At 35.8% G+C, this 20,492-nt stretch overlaps 3 protein-coding genes and 1 non-coding gene across 6 annotated transcripts in view; 2 read left to right on the top strand and 2 right to left on the bottom strand.

Annotated features, from left to right (window-relative positions):
- Positions 1-4,039: 4,039 nt before the first annotated feature.
- On the top strand, positions 4,040-9,733 carry LOC132600567 (flagellar radial spoke protein 5). The gene is given in 10 exon segments (XM_060313828.1): positions 4,040-4,237; positions 4,239-4,317; positions 6,236-6,320; positions 6,801-6,917; positions 7,580-7,644; positions 7,725-7,813; positions 7,894-7,973; positions 8,295-8,406; positions 8,842-8,961; positions 9,262-9,733. Coding segments are annotated over 10 exon segments (981 nt in total). The 5' UTR covers positions 4,040-4,189; the 3' UTR covers positions 9,448-9,733.
- A 1,025-nt stretch (positions 9,734-10,758) lies between these two features.
- Positions 10,759-15,896, top strand: LOC132600568 (uncharacterized). Of its 2 annotated transcripts, none has more exons than XM_060313829.1 (7): positions 10,759-10,854; positions 11,948-12,144; positions 13,332-13,481; positions 13,563-13,636; positions 13,926-14,044; positions 14,691-14,774; positions 15,575-15,896. In XM_060313829.1, the coding sequence occupies exons 2-7, from the start codon at positions 12,138-12,140 to the stop codon at positions 15,669-15,671; spliced, it is 531 nt and encodes a 176-aa protein (XP_060169812.1). In that variant the 5' UTR covers positions 10,759-10,854; positions 11,948-12,137; the 3' UTR covers positions 15,672-15,896. The 2 variants fall into 2 exon arrangements, with proteins under 2 accessions (XP_060169812.1, XP_060169813.1); XM_060313830.1 differs by having other exon boundaries at positions 10,836-10,854; positions 11,991-12,144.
- Positions 15,897-16,604: 708 nt separating this feature from the next.
- LOC132600566 (DNA polymerase epsilon catalytic subunit A-like) overlaps positions 16,605-20,492 on the bottom strand; it is a 50,587-nt gene continuing 46,699 nt past the window's right edge. For both annotated transcript variants that reach the window (XM_060313826.1, XM_060313827.1), the window contains 4 exons: positions 19,540-19,710; positions 19,226-19,438; positions 18,064-18,170; positions 16,605-17,901 (listed from right to left, as the gene is read on the bottom strand). In XM_060313826.1, the coding sequence (XP_060169809.1) occupies positions 17,541-17,901; positions 18,064-18,170; positions 19,226-19,438; positions 19,540-19,710 (852 nt within the window). In that variant the 3' untranslated portion in view covers positions 16,605-17,540. The remainder of the gene's footprint in view (positions 17,902-18,063; positions 18,171-19,225; positions 19,439-19,539; positions 19,711-20,492) is intronic.
- On the bottom strand, positions 17,880-18,035 carry LOC132600900 (U4 spliceosomal RNA). Its single transcript, XR_009567364.1, has one exon. It is a non-coding gene; the product is annotated as a U4 spliceosomal RNA (small nuclear RNA).

Raw genomic sequence — 20,492 nt, 5'->3', positions numbered from 1 at the left:
AAAATTAAAAAGAAATCATTTTTGGGGTTTGGCCATTTACGCAACGGCTATTCTTGCTTAAATAGCTGTTGAGAATCTTCATTCCAACAACATATACAAGATATACACGAATATACGGTCAACATATACAAGATATACACAAATATAAAAACAACATACACAAGACATACACAAAGTCATAAATATCCAAACGAGATATACAAGTCGTTTTTGGATGATAATATCTCAATCACAAATATACACGGTATATTTTCAAATGAAAATTATTTTCCAATCAAAAGGTCACAAAAGGTTAAATCAGTATACATAGTATTTCTAAAAAATAATATTATATCATGTATATATAACATTATACTATTATATATAATCTATGTTAAATTATACTATGTATAAAGTACATCAGTATGCCTCTAAAAATGACTTATACTATGTTATGTAAAAAGTTGAACATTTGTATTTTTCAATTTCGAGTATAATCATTATGGAAATTTGATTATATCTCCAACATCAAGATTACTGTGTTTTAGGATTAATTTTAACTGCATCTATTTAAGAAAGTACAACAACAACATACCCAGTATAATCCCACCAGGTGGGGTTTGGGAAGGGTAGAGTGTACGGAGATCTTATTCCTACCTTTTGAAGGGTAGGGATCAGGTTGTTTCCGATAAACTCCCGGCTCAAGGAGAGATGAAAAAGCATCAGTAATAATAAACAGTACTAATAAGCAGTAATAGCAGCAAGATAATAGGACGACGAAGTAAAAGAAACAATCAAATAGTGCTACAGATAAGAACAAGCAATCCAAAGCAGTATAAAAAGGCATGACAAAAGAATAAGAGATATGCAAATGCTAAAATAAAAATACAGGAAAATGACGGAAATAATACTAGACCAGCAAGAAAGAAAGGAGTACTACTAATCCTACTACTAGCCTTCTACCCTAATCTTCGACCTCCACGCCTTCCTATCTAGGGTCATGTCCTCGGTAAGCTAAAGACTAGTCATATCCTGCCTAATCACCTTCCCCCAATACCTCTTCAGCCTTCCTCTACCTCTCTTCCAGCCATCCCTTGCCAGCTTCTCACACCTCTTCACCGGCCATCTGTGTCTCTCCTCTGGACATGTCCAAACTATCTCAGTCTCGCCTACCGCATCTTGTCTGCCACGCAGTCCGCCCCTACCTTGTCTCGAATCTCTTCATTTCTGAGAATATTTCTCCTAGTTAGCTCACACATCCATCTCAACTTCTTCATTTCTACAACTTTCATATTCTGAACATGAGAGTTCTTGACTGACTAACACTCTGCCCCATACAGCATCATCGGTCTCACCACTACTCTGTAGAACTTACCTTTAAGTCTTGGTAGCACCTCTTTATCACACAAAACACCAGATGCGAGCCTCTATCTCGATCACCTTGCTCTAAAACGATGTGCAACATCCTCGTCAATCTCCACATTACCTTGGAAAGTAATTGAAAAATATTTTAAAAGTCAGATTATGGAATACTTAGTTTATTTCTAGATTTGGTCAAATTATCTCAATCAACTCTAAGTTATTTGATTATGTGGTCCTATCAGGCATCTATACACATAATAAGTCAACACTCTTATTGCATATTCATTAGATAGGTGCTCAATCATATATTCTACTCTGCTCCTTTTTCAGCGTACCATATATGAGGTATATGATCAGAAAGGGGCTTTGAAATACTAGGAATCTCAATGAGTAAAAAATCCATTTAGATAAAAGATTAGCATCACTATAGAAGAAAACGAAAGAATTGTATGTTCTACGTGAGATAGACGTCGCTCTAAGTACTTTTAGTTCCGGAGATTTCAGTGTTTTTGCTTGACATTCTTTAACCTAGGCTAATGGCATAGTAAAGGACTATTTAGCGTGCTCCGAGATTCAAAGGCAAAAGAAAGTCAATTAAACATAAAACCTACCTTCAAGGAAAGTGAACGCGCAACAAAAATATATTAAGAAAATAAGAAAAAGGTTGAGGAGAAGGAAATAGAGAACTTCGTTAACCAACTTGTTGAGGAAAAAAGCTTCAATAAATTTGATGTTAGAAAAATTAAAAATTTATTAATGTTAATGATTGTTATTAACTTGACGAAAGGAAGAAACAACCTAAAGAACATGTATGTAGATGAAAATGTGTAAATGAAACTGATGCTAATTACAACAATGTTGGAGTAGAGAATGACAGACATCCTTGCGAGGTTGACTGAGTATGTAGTTTTTTATCTTCTCTATCATTGTTTCGTCAGTATTTCCTAGTTATTAGTTTGTTGCTCATTGTTCATCTATTTATCTAATCACTAAGAAACTTAACAGAGCTTCACGTGTTCATGAAAATACCTATTAAATTTAAGAAGAAGTGATCTTAACTAATACCTAAATGATAAAATAACAAAAAACCAAAAGATTTTAAAAAAGTTCTAACCTTAATTAAATAATAGGATCGCATTAACACTTCATTAATGACATCAAAGTTAGGATTAGATGGGAACACATAAGGTAGTTTAAATATTTACATCTAAGAACATTTGACTCATTATTTATTGCTTATATTTTTCATATTCAGATTTTACCATAATTTGCAACTGAAGAAATTATCTCTTACACTATTTTAAGTATTACAAAAGATAATTAATAACATTTAGCAAAAATGAAAACATAAGTACCGAGAGGAGAAATATTTGTATCCTTTTTTCCTTAATGAACCAGTAACACAACAACAAGAACAATAACAACATACTCGGCGCAATTTTACAAGTGGGGTCTAGGAGAGAGGTGTGTATGCAGGTCTTACTGCTATCTTGTGAAGGTAGAGAGACTGTTTTCAGAAGATCCTCGAGCCTCGGCTCAAGTAAAACATTTTTCAAGCAGGTTTGAAAAAGTAATTCCTTAATTTATTCCATTTATTTGCTATTTTCCAAAAAATTTATAATTATCTACATTCATTGTTCAACTAAAAGGGCGTCTTAGATGAAAAGACCTGACCACTCATTTGCCAAGAAAGGTTAAACTCGTTATTAACCAGCAGCAATTGCTGGTAATGAGATAAAAGTGTATAATTATAGAAAACCACAATGGACCAAAAGACAAAATCTTGGAGCACAAAAAAAAAAAATCACTTCTTTGCTAGCAATGGTAGAAGTATAAGGAGAAGAAGGGTGGTGCTGGAGGTGGCAAATGAGTGGGTTTGGTTGAATTTGGTTTGGTTGAAAATTGTTTAAATAAAAATGGGTTGAATTTCAAACCGCCCATATTTTATGTGGGTAAATATGGATTGAGTGATAAATGACCGGATTGGTTATGGATTAATCTATATTATACAAATGTAATATTATTTCAAGTATTGCGGTTGTTTTGATAAAAATGATACTAGAAACAATTAAACAAACAAATTTCAAAAGGAAATTGTTAATTTGAGGGTTTGGGGGTTTTAATTAGTTTACTGGGTTGTGGGTCGGATTTGATTTAATTGAGATCCCTTCGAAATCGGATAATTTTAAGTAAAATTGGGTATTTGAGGTTGATTCGGAAGATTTCGTCAATTGAGCAATTTTCGTTAACTTTCGTAACGGCACGACGTAAATAGTACTCTCTCCGTTCCAATTTAAGTGTCATAATTTGACTAGATCTAAAGTTTAAAGAATAAAGAGAAACTTTTGAATCTTGTGGTCCTAAATACTAAAATGTTTTTTTGAATCTTGTAATTTTTGAACTTGCAGAATGTTTAACTTATCAACTTACTAAATATATAGATAATCCGAGAGAATATCTATTATTCATAGCTAAGAGTGAATTTGATTGTTAAAGCAAAATTGGGGCGTAAATAATTTTCACGGGATATTATGCATATAACAAATTGTAGGGTCATAATCGTCAGTGCACAAATACATATCACCTCCACCCGATAAACAAATAATAGGAAAGCAAAAACTCTGTAGAAATTTAAAAAAAAAATGAGTTCGAACTCCATATCTACACAACAAGCATTATGCAATCTCCAAAAAACCACTCCTTTTAGGTACGGTAGCAGTATTAGAAGTATAAAGAGTGGTAATGGACAGCGAAGAAGGGCAGAGATTAGGTGTTGTTCGGCGGCGGCGGCGGTGGAGAAAGAGAAGCGGCGGGAAGTGTTGAAGAATGGTGAGGATGTGTTGGAGATATGCAGAGTGTTGAATGGGATGTGGCAGACAAGTGGTGGATGGGGAAGAATTGATAGAAACGATGCTGTTGAAGCTATGCTTAATTATGCTGATTCTGGTCTTTCTACTTTCGACATGGCTGACCACTGTATGAAGTTCCATTTTTACCCTCTTAATTTTTCTGTCAAGTGTCTTACTTTTCCTTTTTATCTGTTCCATGAAGATAATAAGTTGATAATTCAAATATCTTATGTGTCAAGTTTATTAAGTCAACAATTCAAATATCCTACGTGACAAGTTTCTCCAATTTATGTGGGCACAATTTGACTTGACACAAAGTTTAAGAAAAAAAAAAAGATTTTTTAAATTTATGATCCAAAACAAATCTTTATGTGGTTATAAATTACTCCTTCTGGGTCGAGCTCGTCGCACGGGGCTTGCCTAGTGCGGGTTACCTCTTCTGTGTGATTTGCGAGCTATTGCACAGGAGCTGGGTTTACCCTGTGCGCACCCGAAGGGTAGCGGCTACGGGTTCCCATGTCATCAAAAAAAAATTACTCCCTCTGTTCACTTTTATTTGTTCACTTTTGATTTTGCACGCCCCTTAAGAATTAATAAATGAAGTATGTAATTTATTATAATAGCCATATTGGTTGGTGTATAATCTCATTAAATTTGGAGAATGATTTAGAAATGAGTTATTAATGTTAAGGGTAAAACAAGAAAAAAAATTGTCTTTACTTGATATGTTAAAGTAGACAAGTAAAAGTGAAAGTGAATTTTTATTAGTATAGTGGATAAGTAAAAGTGAACGGAGGAAGTATTTCATTAAGGGTAAAACGAAAATTTTAAGTTGCTTTTAGTTATAGAAATGTGAGATTCTTTATGGACAGATTAAAAAGGGAAGGGTGATACATCGACTGAGGGAGTACTAAATACAAGTTGTGATTGGTTTGTTTTGTTTGTTATCATTACAGTCTGTGTTAGAGGTTCTTGTGTGTTATGTTTGGACACGTATGCATATATCTGTTAGCTTTCTGACTTTTCCTTATTTAACCCCTTTTCTCTGAGAGTTTTCAATTTCTTACCATAGATGTTGTTTTGTTTGCACTTATGGTCCTCTTCATAAGGGTATGGTAGTCAATTGCATTATTTTTTTATTTTAAAAAAAAATAAAAAAAGAACAAGTTATGTTATTGTCCCCAAAAGGGAAAAACCAAAAGAAATAGAATAAAAGACTTTTATTTTTTGTTTTGCTGCTCGGCCAAAAATATTTACGGACTAGCCAATATACATATAATATATATTTGCCGGTTATATGTTGGTGGACGGCTATTTAAGTTAATATTTCCTTTTTTAGAAAAGAAAAGGGTATTTGGAAAAAAAATCCAAAAATAACTGGACAGACAATGGATAAGGAGCTAAAAGATCAAAACAGATAAGAGAAGCCTCATTTCAAATGAACCAGTGACTACTCATATTTTGGTGTCACTCTATGTAAAGTGGGAATAATTGTTCAAATACCCTTTAGACTATCTTATTGATCAAGAATGGCGGAGCTCTTGAACAACAGTTTCAACCAATTCTCCTTGAACTCAATCAAGATAAAGTCTTTTAGAGCAACTAAAGAAAGAACATTAATGCCAAGGCGATTCCGGTGCTTGTTAACTGAAGATAGGCAACGGGCGATAGTTAAGAATGGGAAAGATTCACTGGATATATGTAGAGTTGTTAATGGGATGTGGCAGACTAGTGGTGGGTGGGGAAGAATTGAACGAGACAGTGCAGTTGATGCTATGCTTCAATATGCTGATGCTGGACTTAACACTTTCGACTTGGCTGATATATGTAAACCTTAAATTTGATGAATTCATCTTGTTGTTCAATTTCATGCCGGTGGACTGTTTTCTATGTGGCACATGACTTGTATTGTATTAATCAATCCGGTGCTGTTGATACATGCTAATGGAACATATTTTGTAGGATTAGAGAAGTTTTTGATCAGTTGGATCACAAAGACTCAATGTTTAAAAGTAAAAGTCTTTTTATCATGGTTGCCTTTGCAGATGGACCTGCCGAAGATCTTTATGGCATCTTCATTAACAGAGTACGCAGAGAGCGCCCACCAGAATTGCTAGAAACTGTGAGAGGGTGAGTCACAAAGGCATGCTTCTTTATTAAGGGCCCGTTTGGACATGAATATTTTTTCCTTTTCTCAAAAAAAAAACAAAATATATAAACAATGTTTGGTTGCACATTAGAATGATTTTTTCAAATTAACCAGTTTTTCAAGTGAAAAATATTTCCCCAGTCACAAAACTTCAACTTTTTTCCAAGTGAAATGCATGTCCAAACACAACTTCAACTTCCAAATACCTTTTTTCAGCTTCAACTTCAAATTATTTTTTTTCAAATATCACTCAATTCATGTCCAAATGCTACTAAGATTGGTCAGCGAGTAGAATGTAATTGCCCTTATGAATGAATCCACATATCTCCTGTTAACTGCGATGGTACCAGCATTTGATTTCAAATACTCGAAAATTTGCACAACTAAGCATAGAATGCTCTGTGTTAGCTTGAAGTAGCAATTCAACCCGTAAACTTTTTTCTTCTGATTTTGCAATGCAGTCTTACAAAATGGGTGCCACCACCGGTTAAGATGACCCGCAGTTTTGTTAGTCAGAGCATTGATGTTTCGAGGAAAAGGATGGATGTTGCATCCTTGGACATGCTTCAATTTCATTGGTAATAACCGCCCGTAGTCTTTGTTAATATACAACTCAATGTCATTGTTCAACTGTTGGGAAATGGCAGCTATAAACTAATCATAGGCGGTTAATCTGCTGTTTAGGTGTGAAATAACACCAGGGAGTTATAGCTCTTCTTATTAATCTCGGGGTTTAATTTGGTTTAGCATAAAAAGAGCATACTTTAAGCTGCATTTGACAATAGGTCAAGGGCACCATTAAAGAAACCATATCTTGTTCTATTCTCAAAAGTACAAAATCATTATTTTGTAAGAAATTTAGTTTCCTTGAGGATTTCGATCTTCTAAGATAAAGCATTGAAGCAATCTCTTGAAAAATGAGTTTTATTGTTTCCTTCTTAAATCCTATCTTAATGTGGATATAACTGCTTCACCATGTAAGGTTCCACTATAGAACTAGCAGCCCACTTCTTAAATACTCCATGTAGTATATAACGACGTTTTTACCTTTATGAACTTCAAAATAAAGTCTCATCAGATCAGATAAATTTTGGCCTTTGGGACCCGAGAAGAGTTCTGAGTTCTCATAACACTATCCAGGGTAAATTATAGTCTTTTTGTTAATCAACTGACTTAATAAGGAATCAGGAAAGAAAACTTTAAGTTTCTCTTACTCTTTGCTATTCTGCTTGAACACCAGGTGGGACTACTCTAATTCTGGTTACCTAGACGCACTAAAGCATCTCACAGATCTAAAAGGAGAAGGTTAGTTGTATATTGCTGTCTCAGAGCTTTTCATCTCGCAGTTGTCGATTAGGCTATATAGTGACATAGCTGACATGCAGGCAAGATTAAGACCATTGCTCTGACTAATTTTGACACTGAGAGATTAAGGATAATTCTGGAAAATGAAATTCCAGTTGTCAGCAATCAGGTATTGAGTTCTAAGCAGTTCTCATTGTTTTGCCATTTGCTCCGTATTTCAGCTCTGAAGTAAAAAGATTTGTTTGGCAGGTACAACATTCAATTGTTGACATGCGCCCTCAACAGAAAATGGCAGAGCTTTGTCAGCTTACAGGAGTCAAACTTATAACGTCTCTCTCTCTCTCTCTCTCTCTCTCTCTCAACTTGTGATGGTGCAGCAAATTTGCTGCAACATTACATAACACTTGTTCAATTTGTTAAATGCTTGCATAACTGCTTAAGATTAGATGCAGTCTAGTTTTCGCTAGTTCTGGCATTCCAAAAATGAGCATCTCCGTTATTACCTTTCAGTAATTTGCAACCAAAAAAGGACCTTCATTTTCGGTCACCTAAATGTGACATCGTCAAGCATAAATGACTTGTTGCTTTCAGTGCTATGTTGTACAAGGCAGTGCACTTCTGATGTACTTCTAAATTTGCTTTGGATGCAGGTATGGAACAGTAATGGGAGGGTTATTATCTGAAAAGTTCCTTGATACCAACTTAACGATACCTTTTGCTGGCCCTGCATTGAACACTCCTTCACTACAGAAGTACAAAAGGGTAATTTCCCATGAAAAACTACTTTTTGCAGTATGTTTGAATGTGTTATTCCTCTGTAGAGGGTATTATGTTCTGAGTACCAAGAACGTAGTTGAATAAAAAGATAAGTTGGGGGCCTTCTCTTTTTCTCTGTTTATTGATGGGATGGGTGGCTAGGTCATCCGGGCCGAGGGGTAGAGCTAGTATGGAAAGTGCGGGTTCGGCAGAACCTAGTAACTTTGATCTAAACCCAGTATATTTGTTGAGAAATCCACTGAATATATACATATAATAAACTTCAGAACTCAAAACCTTCAAATCTTGGATCCACCTATATCTGGGGCTATAAGGAATCTGAACATAACAAACTGTATTGTCTGTCCTCCTGTTTCCATGGCATTAGAAATGCTTTTCTTTTACTGTGTATCCCCAAAAAAAAAAAAAAAAAAAATGCAGATGGTTGACGCTTGGGGTGGGTGGAGTCTCTTCCAAGAGTTGCTCAGGACAATGAAAACTGTGGCCAACAAACATGGAGTCTCCATTCCAACAGTTGCTGTGAGATATATACTGGATCAGGTATTCTCCAGTTTTCATCATTTTCTTGCATCTCAAAAGAGTTTAAAGAGTTTAAGTTATATACATGTCAGTATAAAATATTTTTACACTATTACGTCAACCAATGGATATTTACAAGTAAGTCTCCTTAAAATGTGGAATTCTTAATCTCGAAAATAAGACAGGTTATCCTTACGACCGTAAGGATGACCTGATAGCGTAAAACATACTTTACATTGACGGTGTATATAACTTAAACTCAAAAATGATTCATTTTAACTCTTCTGATTCATTTTGACAAAATCTGTTGTGCAACTGCAGCCAGGCGTGGCAGGATCAATGATAGGTGTTAGGCTCGGTCTGTCGCAACACATTAAAGATGCCAATGCTGTGTTTTCTCTTGTTCTTGATGAAGAGGACGTTAGCAACATCCTTCAAGTAACAAACAAGGGTAAAGATCTTCAAAAAGTTATTGGCGACTGCGGAGATGAATACAGGCGTGCTTAGAGCCACAGGGGCAGATCCACCATAGAAGCTACCGGTTATGATCTAATTCATAAATTTAACATCCTGGATCAGCTTATATAGAGCCATAAAAAGGGTCATTTTTATTTTTTTCTACAAACTTGTAGAGAATCTATGAAAAAAGTCATAGCAGGCAATGTTTGGGTATTGAGTTGTAGATACTGCAGGCTTTGAAATTGCAAAACAAGCCTCTGTGTTACTTTTTCTACTATATAATGTATTGTAAAAGTTTAATTTTATAGAAAAGCAAACATCTTTGTTGAGATTATTCAACAGGAAAGTAGAAATTTAATTTAGTCTTTGAAATGACAAAAATGGTCCCTTATGTTTGATGGTAAGTTTAAAAAGTCCCTTAGTATGCACTGAACAGTTTTGGTTCTTTAGGTTTGCCAAAAGTTAAGACACTTTTTTAGTTTTAATCAAATGTTTACCTAGGAGGTCTGGCGGGAACTCTGGTGAAAAAAATGAGGAATTAGTGGAACCAAACGTTCAGAGGTATAATTTTTATAGTTTCTGTTATTTTTTGATTTATTTTTAAAATTTAATGTTGTTTTTTGAGGTGTAAGTTCAACTATTTTTTGTCTTTTTGGTGTCTAGCGCAGCTTTTGTACTTGGTGTAATATTTCCGTCAAATCTAACTAATTTAAATTGTTAAATATTCGACATAAAATGTTATTTCTGTCAAATCTAAAGAACCAAAACTGTTATAGCAATCCATCACGAAACCACCGGCACAACTCCACGGCAACACTTCTCCTTTAGCCTATCGCCATTGTGAAAATAGAAAGTATTTAATGAAAACTCACATTTGGAAGTATATAATTTATAATTTATGTTTTTTTTTAAATCTATTTCAACACGTTGGTGTAACTTTTTAGGGTGAAGTTTTTGTTATTTTCAGCTCATCTTTTGTGTCTTGGGTAGCTTTTTATGTTGCAATTTTTGAAATTTTAACATAAATGTCTATGAATCTGATTATTTTTTTCACTATTTTTCTCTAAATTTAACAATTAAAGTTTGATAAATATTTGACGGAGACTAAAAAAGATTCATTTCTGACAAGCTTATAAAATTAAAATAGCTCAACTAATACGTAGGGCTTATTTGTTTACAAGAGATAAGAGATAAATAATTACGGGATTAAATTTTAGATGAGTTCATTTCACATTTGGTTGGGATAAAATCACGGTCTAACTAATCTCAAAATTAATTATCCCGTTATTATAGTGTTATTTATCCCTGGAAATATAGGATAATTAATCCCGAGATAACTAATTTGGATAACTAATCCCTCAGGTTATCTCAACATACCCTCTACTTCTCTTTTGAGCAATATTATATACTGAATATTTCTTTGGTTCATTTTTTTTTTTTCGGTCCTGAAATCTGGTAATTCATTTCTTTTTCTTCCCACTATCTTCAGTTTCTTGCTCAATGAATTACCAATACATAATAGAATAATGAAATCTTGAATTGAAATGCAGAATTTGTATGGCTTAAGTTAAACATAATTCACTAACAACAATGTTGCCCACATACTGTTTGATAATATGCTTCACTGAATAAATTCACCGAATTCGGGTGTCAGTCTAACTCCAATAGAATAGGATGACTTGATGCCCACATAGTGTTTGACAATATGCTTCAATGAATAAATTTTAACTCCTCAAGTGCTTGAATAGAATAGGATAAAGTGATGCCCACATAGTGTTTGACAATATGCTTCAGTGAATAAATCACTCCATTTGGGGTGTTAGTTGTAACTCCTCGGGTGCTCGAATTGATGCTCACATAATGTTTGACAATATGCTTCAGTGATTAAATTACTTGGAGTCATGTAATGTTTGAAAATGGTGTTAAATGTTGATCTGAATTTTGATTATTTATTAACGGATACTAAGAGGTTACAACAGCAACAACATAATACCCAGTCTAGTCGCACAAGTGGGGTCTGGGGAGGGTAGTGTGTACGCAGACCGTTTTAAGAGGTTATTTTGATGCCAAACGTCTTGTTATAAATTCTCCGAATTGGGGTGGTAGTGTAACTCCTCAAATGTTCAAATAGAATTGGATGACTTGATGCCGACATAGTGTTTGACAATATGCTTCACTGAACAAATTACTTGTTGACATCTCTGTGTGAGTTTGAAAATGGTGTGAAATGTTGATCATCAGTTTGATTAATTGTTAACGGATATCCGTTTGGGGTTTGATCGAAAAGTTAATTAAGTGGCTTTTTTATTTCAGTTACCTAGCTGTATGATAATGTTTTAATTGATTTGGAATGTGCTTCGGTGATTAATCTCTCTGTTGCTGGTTTCTTAACACTATAAACTTGGAATGCTATTACGTTTATGCTAATGAGAATGATTTTTGTGAACGAAAATTGGGGGAGTGAAGCTTGGTTGAATTTGCAGATAATGCTGCAAATGCAAATCTTTATCTTCTACTCTCTTAACTTTTCTTTTGGTTTATTTTGTAGCGAAGTGCAGCAATCTGTTAAAAATATTCTTTTTACCTAACAGAAGGAATACACTCGCCCCCCTTACCAAGTACCTCGTGCATCTATATCGACTTGGGATCTTGAAGACGTTCATAGAGGGTCTGTGAAAACTCACTTCTTTGGTGCATAGAATCGAACATCTGCTGGGCCATAGTAAAAGGAGGGCACCATGGATGGTAACTCAAAACTCTTTGCATATTATTTGTCTCTTCAACTTTGTTTAATTTATTTTCCCCTTTCCCCTTTCCCCAAGCTTTCATTTTGATTTTTCTTGAGCCGAAAGAATGTAAATTATTCAGTAAATTAGAAACGATCATGGTTTTCCTATGTCAATTTTCATGGATTGCTTATCCATGTATTCAAGAATATTGGGTGAAACGGTATTATGGACACTCTCTCTTGCATTGGGTATTGAAATACTGTGTATTTCCTTTGCACTAGCATGAATTTATACAAAGTGTTTACTTACTAAAAGCAGTGTTGTTAAGTGTTAACAGCACACTTCAAACAAGCTTAAGCCCTGAACCTTGATGCAACATGTTGACATATAATATAATTAAGTAATTAGAAAACGTGTTCTCTCTAACCGTGGTTGTAAGGTTTTAGATTGAGAAGTCACACACTTTCTATATGGTATCAGAGCAAGCAGAAGGGTCAAGTCTCATCGCTTCCCATTATCAAAGAAAAATTTCCACATGCTTGATCCATGAGAAAGATCAGGCCCGCACGTGAGGGGCGTGTTGAGATATAATTCAATTAAGTAATTATAAAATATGCTCTCTCCAACAGTTTAAGCTTTTAGATGAGATGATTGCACAATTCTACACAACATCGGTTGGTGCTTCGCCCTCAACAAAGTTTTGGTGCAAGCACCAAGGCATTGAGCATGCGCCTCAAAGCAATGAGCTATATTTTAAAGAGGGACTAAAGACAACTATAACGTGCAAAATAATAAAATAATTGTTAATGAAATAGTATGAATGAAGGTACTATAGATTAGGATCGAAGCTATAGGAAATTAGAGATTTATAGTAACAAAACTAAATCTATTAGAAGTAAAAAAATCTTTAGGTTCATAATTCAAAATGGTGGTTCATTGTATATATATATATATATATATATATATTGCATTACATATATTTCTTAGATTCTTTGCATTTCTCCATATTTTTGCCTTTGAAAACACTGTTTAAAGGGGAAATAAGAATAAAGATAAATAAGCTTTTTAAAGAACTGCAGCTGAGCTTCTGAGACTCGACATTACTTGCACTTTTGCCTTTGGTTAATTGAACTGAAAGAGGCAGTGCAAAGGATTCAGCAGTTTGACTTATGCTTGATATTTGTTTTATGTTTTGTCATTTAGTTGATTCACAGCAGACTATGGAGGAAACTATCCTGGTGGGTGATGATCTGATGATGGGCCCACCATCACCAGTCATTCCACCCGAAATAGCGTCTCATGTACTCGAAGGTGTTGATCTCTGTGACGGAATCTTGAGGAATCTGTTCCTGTGTATGTCTTTCTTTTCCTTAATGATCCTTCTCTGATTCATGTGGTTTATAATGCTCATCGAGTCAAGGTTTTGCTTTTTAGGCTTACAAATCAATGATATCGAGCCATTCTGTCAGGATGAGATTGCTTTATATCGGCAATGTGCAGAGAGAAGGGTGAGAATGATAACAAACGAATTAATCTCTTAACATTTTTGCTCATGTAAAGTTGTTTTCCATGTATTTCAAATGAGGTTTTTGGTTGCTTGAGAAAATAACTTTATGCTGTTTAGAGATTCTTATGCCAATAGGAAATATAGAGAATTTCTAGTACGTTGCATTTTAATTTTTCTTTTGGATGAATTTAATTGGGGGAGCATGCTTAGTGAGGATTCGTATAGCCGACTCTGATTTGCTTGGGATTGAAACATAGTTGTTATTGATAATCATAAGTTGTCATCTGTAGGATAAGGAGCTCAGGCAACGGCTTCAAGATAGTGAACAGAAATTAGGGATGTCAATGCCTCTAGATCAAGCAAAAGAAAGAGCCACTCAACTAGAATCAGAAGCCACATCACTGGAGAGGTATGTTAGAGTCAAAATTAGTAATGATATTGCTGATTCTGTCTTTTCCTTGGCATCGACTCATATAAGTATTTAGTCAGCTCTAACTTACCGGCTATCTCTGAGCATAATGCAGCTCCTTTGCATGAAGTTAACATTATAATGTGTGCAGTTTATTTTGTGTATAAGCCTTGATAATGTAAACAGGTTAATCAGTCTGAATCTATTATTTTAGGTGAAAATAACCAATAATAGTAGTTGCTTTATTGGAGTCCGACCTGACCTTTGAGAAATTACTATTATCGGTAAAACAAGAATAACATACTTATTCATTATGTTTGACTGATGAAGATGGAGTGTATTTCAGTGTTGGTTTGTCTTCATGTTCACTGACAAAGTGTTTCCTGGTGCCAGTTCTTTCTTGAATTGTCTTGTGCTCTAGTTGAAACCATTATGAGATATGGCTGAAAAAAAGGTATAAAATATTGGAATTCTCATCCGTGGATATAAAACCTATCCAATTTAACATTTTTGTCAGACTTGAATCCTGCATATTTTGATGGTATCGTTTGCCCTTAAAGGTAGTTTACCCTTTTGTTTACAGCATTTTGGGATGATTTATATGCAGTAAGTATTTGCTCTAACATGTCTTCTTTTTTGGTTCTAGGCGCTTGATTTTGGCAAGTGGACTTGAAGGTATGGAAGGTTTTCGGCAGCGATGGAGTCTACATGGTCGCCTAACTGATACCAAGTATGATAACTGATTCTTCTGTTAGCATTTGCCTAACCCCTACCTTTGCAATTGGTGAAGGGGCACACTTCATCTAGCATAACATTTATTGAGAAGGGAACTTGGGAAAAACTGTGCTTTAGATTTTGTGGATCATTTAATGTAAAATCCAGTTGCTCTATTTTTTTAAAATAACACTAAGCATGCCGTTACTTGTGCTATAAACTATAACGCGATGAAACCTTATATTTGGGAATAGTATTCTTTCGATTTAGTGGATCGTCTGATTTCTGTACTTTGCATGTGGTACAATCAGCTATCTCAAATGGTTGGACATTCTATCTCAATTTTTCAATGGACATCCTATATCCGATGGATTGTTTTGAGATCATAATGTTCCATAGACCATGGTAGTGTATCTTATTCTGCCAATTGAAGACACAGCTAGAGTTGGTTAAAAAACTTAAGATGTTGAAATATGCATAAGATGGCCTGTAAGTCTCATGAGATGAATCTATCTTAAGCTTGAATAACTTAGGTTGACAAACCAATCAGAGCTACTTAGGTCCAGGCAAAGCAGAGTTAAGCTGGAATATTTGCAAGCCAGTTCCTAGAGGTTTATGTTGTCCTTAAATCAATGGCATTTCTTTCTTATTTCACAATTATTCAGTTAAACATGAAATCTTAGAAGAAAACTATCTGAAAAAGCATTGCTGAAAACAAAGAAGTAGAAGCTATGTGCAAATAGCCCGTCCATTAACAACAATGCATATCATACTTCCTTGTGTAGAAGCTTTTGTTTAAATTTAATCCGCGTGCAGGAGAAGGCTGGAGGCCCTGAAGGGGGGAATGGACAACAGGAAGAAGGATGAGCCAGCTGAAAATGTCCCTACCAAGAAAAGATGGTTCTTCTGGTGAAAACAATGGTTACAGGATCGGTTATATTACTCTCACCATCCAACAAATTGTTTCTATTGTACTCTTTTTTATTGCCAATGCTGTTCCTTTCTTGCTCCTTGTTTTCTTCCTTTTTGAGAAAGGGGATTTGACCCTTTTTTTACTGGTAGAGAACCTCAGGCTTAAATATGTATACTGTAGTTCGATAATGCAGGAATGAAGTAGCTCATGTGTTTAGTGTTAAAAGTGTGTTCTTAGAGGATTTCGGAGGGGGGCAAAAAGGGACTTTCATTTCCATTACCGCAATCTATGCTCTGGACTTTTGAGAGGAAAGTTTGTACTTAGCTTTCCTTATTTGATGCATCGATTGTTACTGCAGCTGGCAACAACACTTGCAATAAAAACATCAATGTCCTCTTTTCCTGGTTTGATGGATTTCATTCTAAATGGATGACCTAATCATCTTAGTGTCCAGAACCATGCTTGTGTCAGTGAATATCAGCAGAATGTCGAAGTGTAATATTGTCGGATATGAAAGCATACAGAATTTCACAAATGCTTTGGTAGGATACCAAATCAATTCCGTATTTTATTGACTGAGAAACCCGTCTGGGATCAACCCTTTGAGCCAACAACACTGCTGGAAACTCAGATTAATGAGTCCGCCCTTCTACCCTTCACTTGAATACCAAGCTTAATTCGCATAGCGGAAGGTTTGGACCTATGACCTAAGTCCCTCAACCTTGCCACTTTAACCAAGCTCGGGAGGCCGTTGAAAGGATAACGAACCAATTCCAAGTAATATATTGACATATAGGTCCAAAGCCCCTCAACCTTGCCACTTTAACCAGGCCTCCACCCTAAGTCCCTCAACCTTGCCACTTTAACCAAGCCCTGGAGACCGTTGAAAGGATAACGAACCAATTCCAAGTAATATATTGACATATCACTATGGATACGAACCAATGTTGTTATACGACTAACTAGTCCAGCGTATTGTAATCTTGCAAGTCTTAGTAAAATTAGAGCCATGTAATGGAGAAGGCTATTTAGTTATCTCTATGAACAAATTACCTAAGCGAACATTTATATTCCGTGACTCAGTGAGAAGCAAACTGTTCAGGAAAGCATATATATCTGCATGCGCGCGCATTCCTCCTGAGGCAGAGCGACAGAGGCAATGTGACGAAATGAGCAAACATAGCCCTGTACAATTAATAGAAAAAGAATTATCCTGCAAAAGTCTTTTGTGTTAACTCAAATATCTTATGTGTAAAATTAAAGATCTCTTGTAAAATAGACATAAAACTAAAACTAAATCTATAAAATAATTAGATGATACAGTTGACTACCTTGTCATTTACTAATAAAAAAAGGATGACTATTTACATTTTACTGCTCTTGCATTACAAATATCATACAGCTCAACTCTTGTAGCATAAATACAAAAAGAAGCATCATTTCTAGCGCATGATACAGAAAATCTTGCTAAGATGTTGAATTGGTGCTTCCATATAAGTAGTTACCTGCATGCTCTCTCTATATAAATCAGTTTCCACCAAACCAGCAAATCTGGAGTTGAGCATAGGTACTGGAGGCAACACTTTTTCTTTTTTCCTCACCGAAAAAAGGGTGCAGATGTTGAGATAACTGGCACTTCTGTAGCACTCCTCGAGAGCATTTACCGTAGCCCATGCAGACAGCTGAATAAAAAGGATCAGCTCTCATTTCATGGACTCCTAGAATACTCTGGGGAATAATGTTTGTATCGATAAGATTAAATCTTGCTTTGGATGCCATGAGACACCCTTGCACCATGCAGAGCAGCCAGCAAATGTTAGTGTTCAAACTGTTGTCACTGCTAATGAGCCGCGCTTATCTGATACTTGTTTATCTGGCTTCCAAAATCCAAGAAGTGCATTCTTGGAGCAATTGAAACTTTTGATTTACGGCTATATTCAAGAAAATTTGCATTTTACTGCAGAAATCCGAGACATTTTCCTTGCAGCTAAATGATCCGGCACAAGTACAGTGGTCTGCTAAATGTGCAGCTTTAATCTGGTGGCATTTTAGGCATACCAGATCCTGAAGATGGTATAGCCTCTCTCTCTGCCGCACAATTTGAACAAGAGCATTTTCCATTGCTTCACGATCATAAGGTTGCCCACACTGGGGCACAGCACAACGCCACTCCTGAGAAATCAAAGCTTTGTCTCGACACAGGTCAAGGTCTCTGCAGTCGTTGCAGTAACTGGAAGCAACAGAACATGGAAATTAGAAAGCAACTAATATCCTGGATATTCTTTTGGAAATAGTTTTCAACCAGCAATTGACGCGCCTCGGTTAGTACCTCACTAGCTGCGTCATTGCCCCAAGCGCAAAGATAAGTAACACCTATTTCCCCTATATTTACCTGCAAATGACATTTGGAAGGGTATATGATACAGAGAGACTACGAAATTCTGCCTCCGGAGCGAATTCCCTCACACGAACAAGTTTTAATAGATTTCTCCTCATGATCTGCATAATAGGAAGCAATAAAAACTAATTAATGGCGAGCTGCAATGAAATGTTAACTAGTGAAAATCCAACTTATCTTTAGCCATTAATAGACTGTCACACGCTACTTTAGAACACCACATTTCAATAGGCATCACTAGATAATTTAGTTTATGATATGACACGCCAAAGTAATCATATTTATTCAAATCAGAATCTCTTAGTTCTAACCGCACAACAAATTGGAACTAAAAACATTAGCAGAACATATTGGTTTATTGAGAAGGAAATATGATGTACTATTACAATGAAGGATGTAAAAAAAGGGACCTCGAGCCTAACTCAACCCGAAAAGCTAAATTTGTGGTGAAGATTGCCCAAGATCATATAAAGAGACCAATTACCCATCCCACAACCAATGTGGGATTTCTAACCACCCCCCAAGAGTGGTATTTGGAGCATGAACAATATAACATGGCAGCGCAACATCAAGTAAACCAAGAACTGGGACAGCTTTGATACCATGTTAAGAAATGGATTGGGCCTAATTCAACCACAAAAGCTAGCTCTGAGGTGTAGATTACCCAAATTTGGAGTTGAGTTAGGCCTAAGATTCATTTCTTGGCAAAGGAGAAACTAGAAAAAGCTTTCAGACGGATGCATGACGCAGAACAAAAATCATTTCTATGAGTTCTAGTCTATGAAATGAAATCACAGGTAAATGAGAAAGGTCCTTCGCATTTACAAACCTCTTCATTTTGGGAGCAAGAGAAGAAAAAGGACCAAAAAAGAAAAGAAGGCAATAAGCACATAACACCAGAACAGAGGAGCATGAGAGTTTTGCATTGTTGCCAAAAGAGCATAACACGGACTATTTTGCAGCTCTGTCACGATAGCAAAATAGGTGCTAACAAGCCTAAATAACAAGCATTGAGAAGCAGAACACATTAACTAACAGCCAAGGAGGCTGGATATACAAGACACAGGGCAGTCTTTTTGGCACGTAATGAATAGGTATTACTAATGCATATTTCGTTAATTAGTAAGAAAAGGGAATCTTGAAAAACATTTAATACCAGAACTTCATGCTGCACATTCTGGTCAAGGGCCAAAACTGCACAGACATGCTTAATGAACTCTAAGGCTGGATCTCCCTTCTGGACGTGGCTATAAGATTGTGGGTTTGCATCTGATGTCTCCTGGGTCTTCTGAGAGTTGTTCATCACTTTCATTTGAAGATTTGGGTCACAAACAATTTTCAGAAGTTTGTCAGTGAAGTAAGTTCGGATCTGCAGGCAGAATTTTCTAAAGTTAAGTTCTCACACGTTAACGAACGCAGCACAAAATTGACAATGACGAGGGATGCCTATGAATGATTCATAGAAGATACCTTCTTTTTTAGATCATCTGCCATTTGCAAATCAAATGTTTCAGCTAGTGCAGCAGGGATTGATGGTGTGCAAAAATCACCATCACTAGTAGATGCTCGATGTGTAGCTTGTTCTTGTGCATATTTCCATGGAACATACATAAACTCCGAAACAATCAAAATGAAGTGATCCTGCATGAAAGATCAGCACCGATTAATAAGGCAGAACACCTTAACAAGAAGACTGGGGATCAACTGTGTTTTGTTGCAATATGGTGCGACCAAGTTAACTTGCACTTTTAATATTGGTGGGTCCACTTGGATCTTGTTTGCACCTTCATATAATAAAAGCAATGTTCCTGTCTAGTTTTTTTTTTTTTTTTTTGAAAATGTAACATTGGTATGTATTGACTTGATCAGTGCATAGTTTGCACTGGAACCATATTTACAGCAAAAGTGAGAAAGCTGATCCAAAACTCTGAAAATCTAACAAGAGCCTAGGATTTCAATTATGGATTCAGTCTCCTCAAGGTAAATTTGTTTGCACCAAAAACAAAAAAGTTTGACGCAATTTAGCTTGATCTTTTGTACATCACTACTACTGTCTTCAAAGCACCTTGAATTTCTCTCTTTCCATATTGTCCACCAAATGCAAGCTAGGACAATCCTCCATCTATCTCTGTCTGAGGCTCCTATTCCTGCCTCCTCCCAAATATGGAGTAGATTAGTAATCCTATTTGGCATTACCCAGACAATGCCCCTAAGATTCACAAAGATCCTCCAAAGCTGTATTGTGATCCGACAATGTAAAAATAGATGGTTAACTGTCTCACCCTCTTCACCACACAAGTAACATCTGGAACAAAGAGAGAATTTTCTCTTTTAGGTTTTCTTGAGTCAGTACTGCTTCCCTTGCCAACAACCATGTGAAACATGCAACTTTGAACAGTACCTTCACTTTCCAAATGTGCTTC

Source organism: Lycium barbarum, chromosome 6 (assembly GCF_019175385.1).
Source record: "Lycium barbarum isolate Lr01 chromosome 6, ASM1917538v2, whole genome shotgun sequence".
In the NCBI taxonomy this organism is placed as follows: domain Eukaryota; kingdom Viridiplantae; phylum Streptophyta; class Magnoliopsida; order Solanales; family Solanaceae; genus Lycium; species Lycium barbarum.
This window is presented reverse-complemented; position numbering and strand designations above follow the sequence as displayed.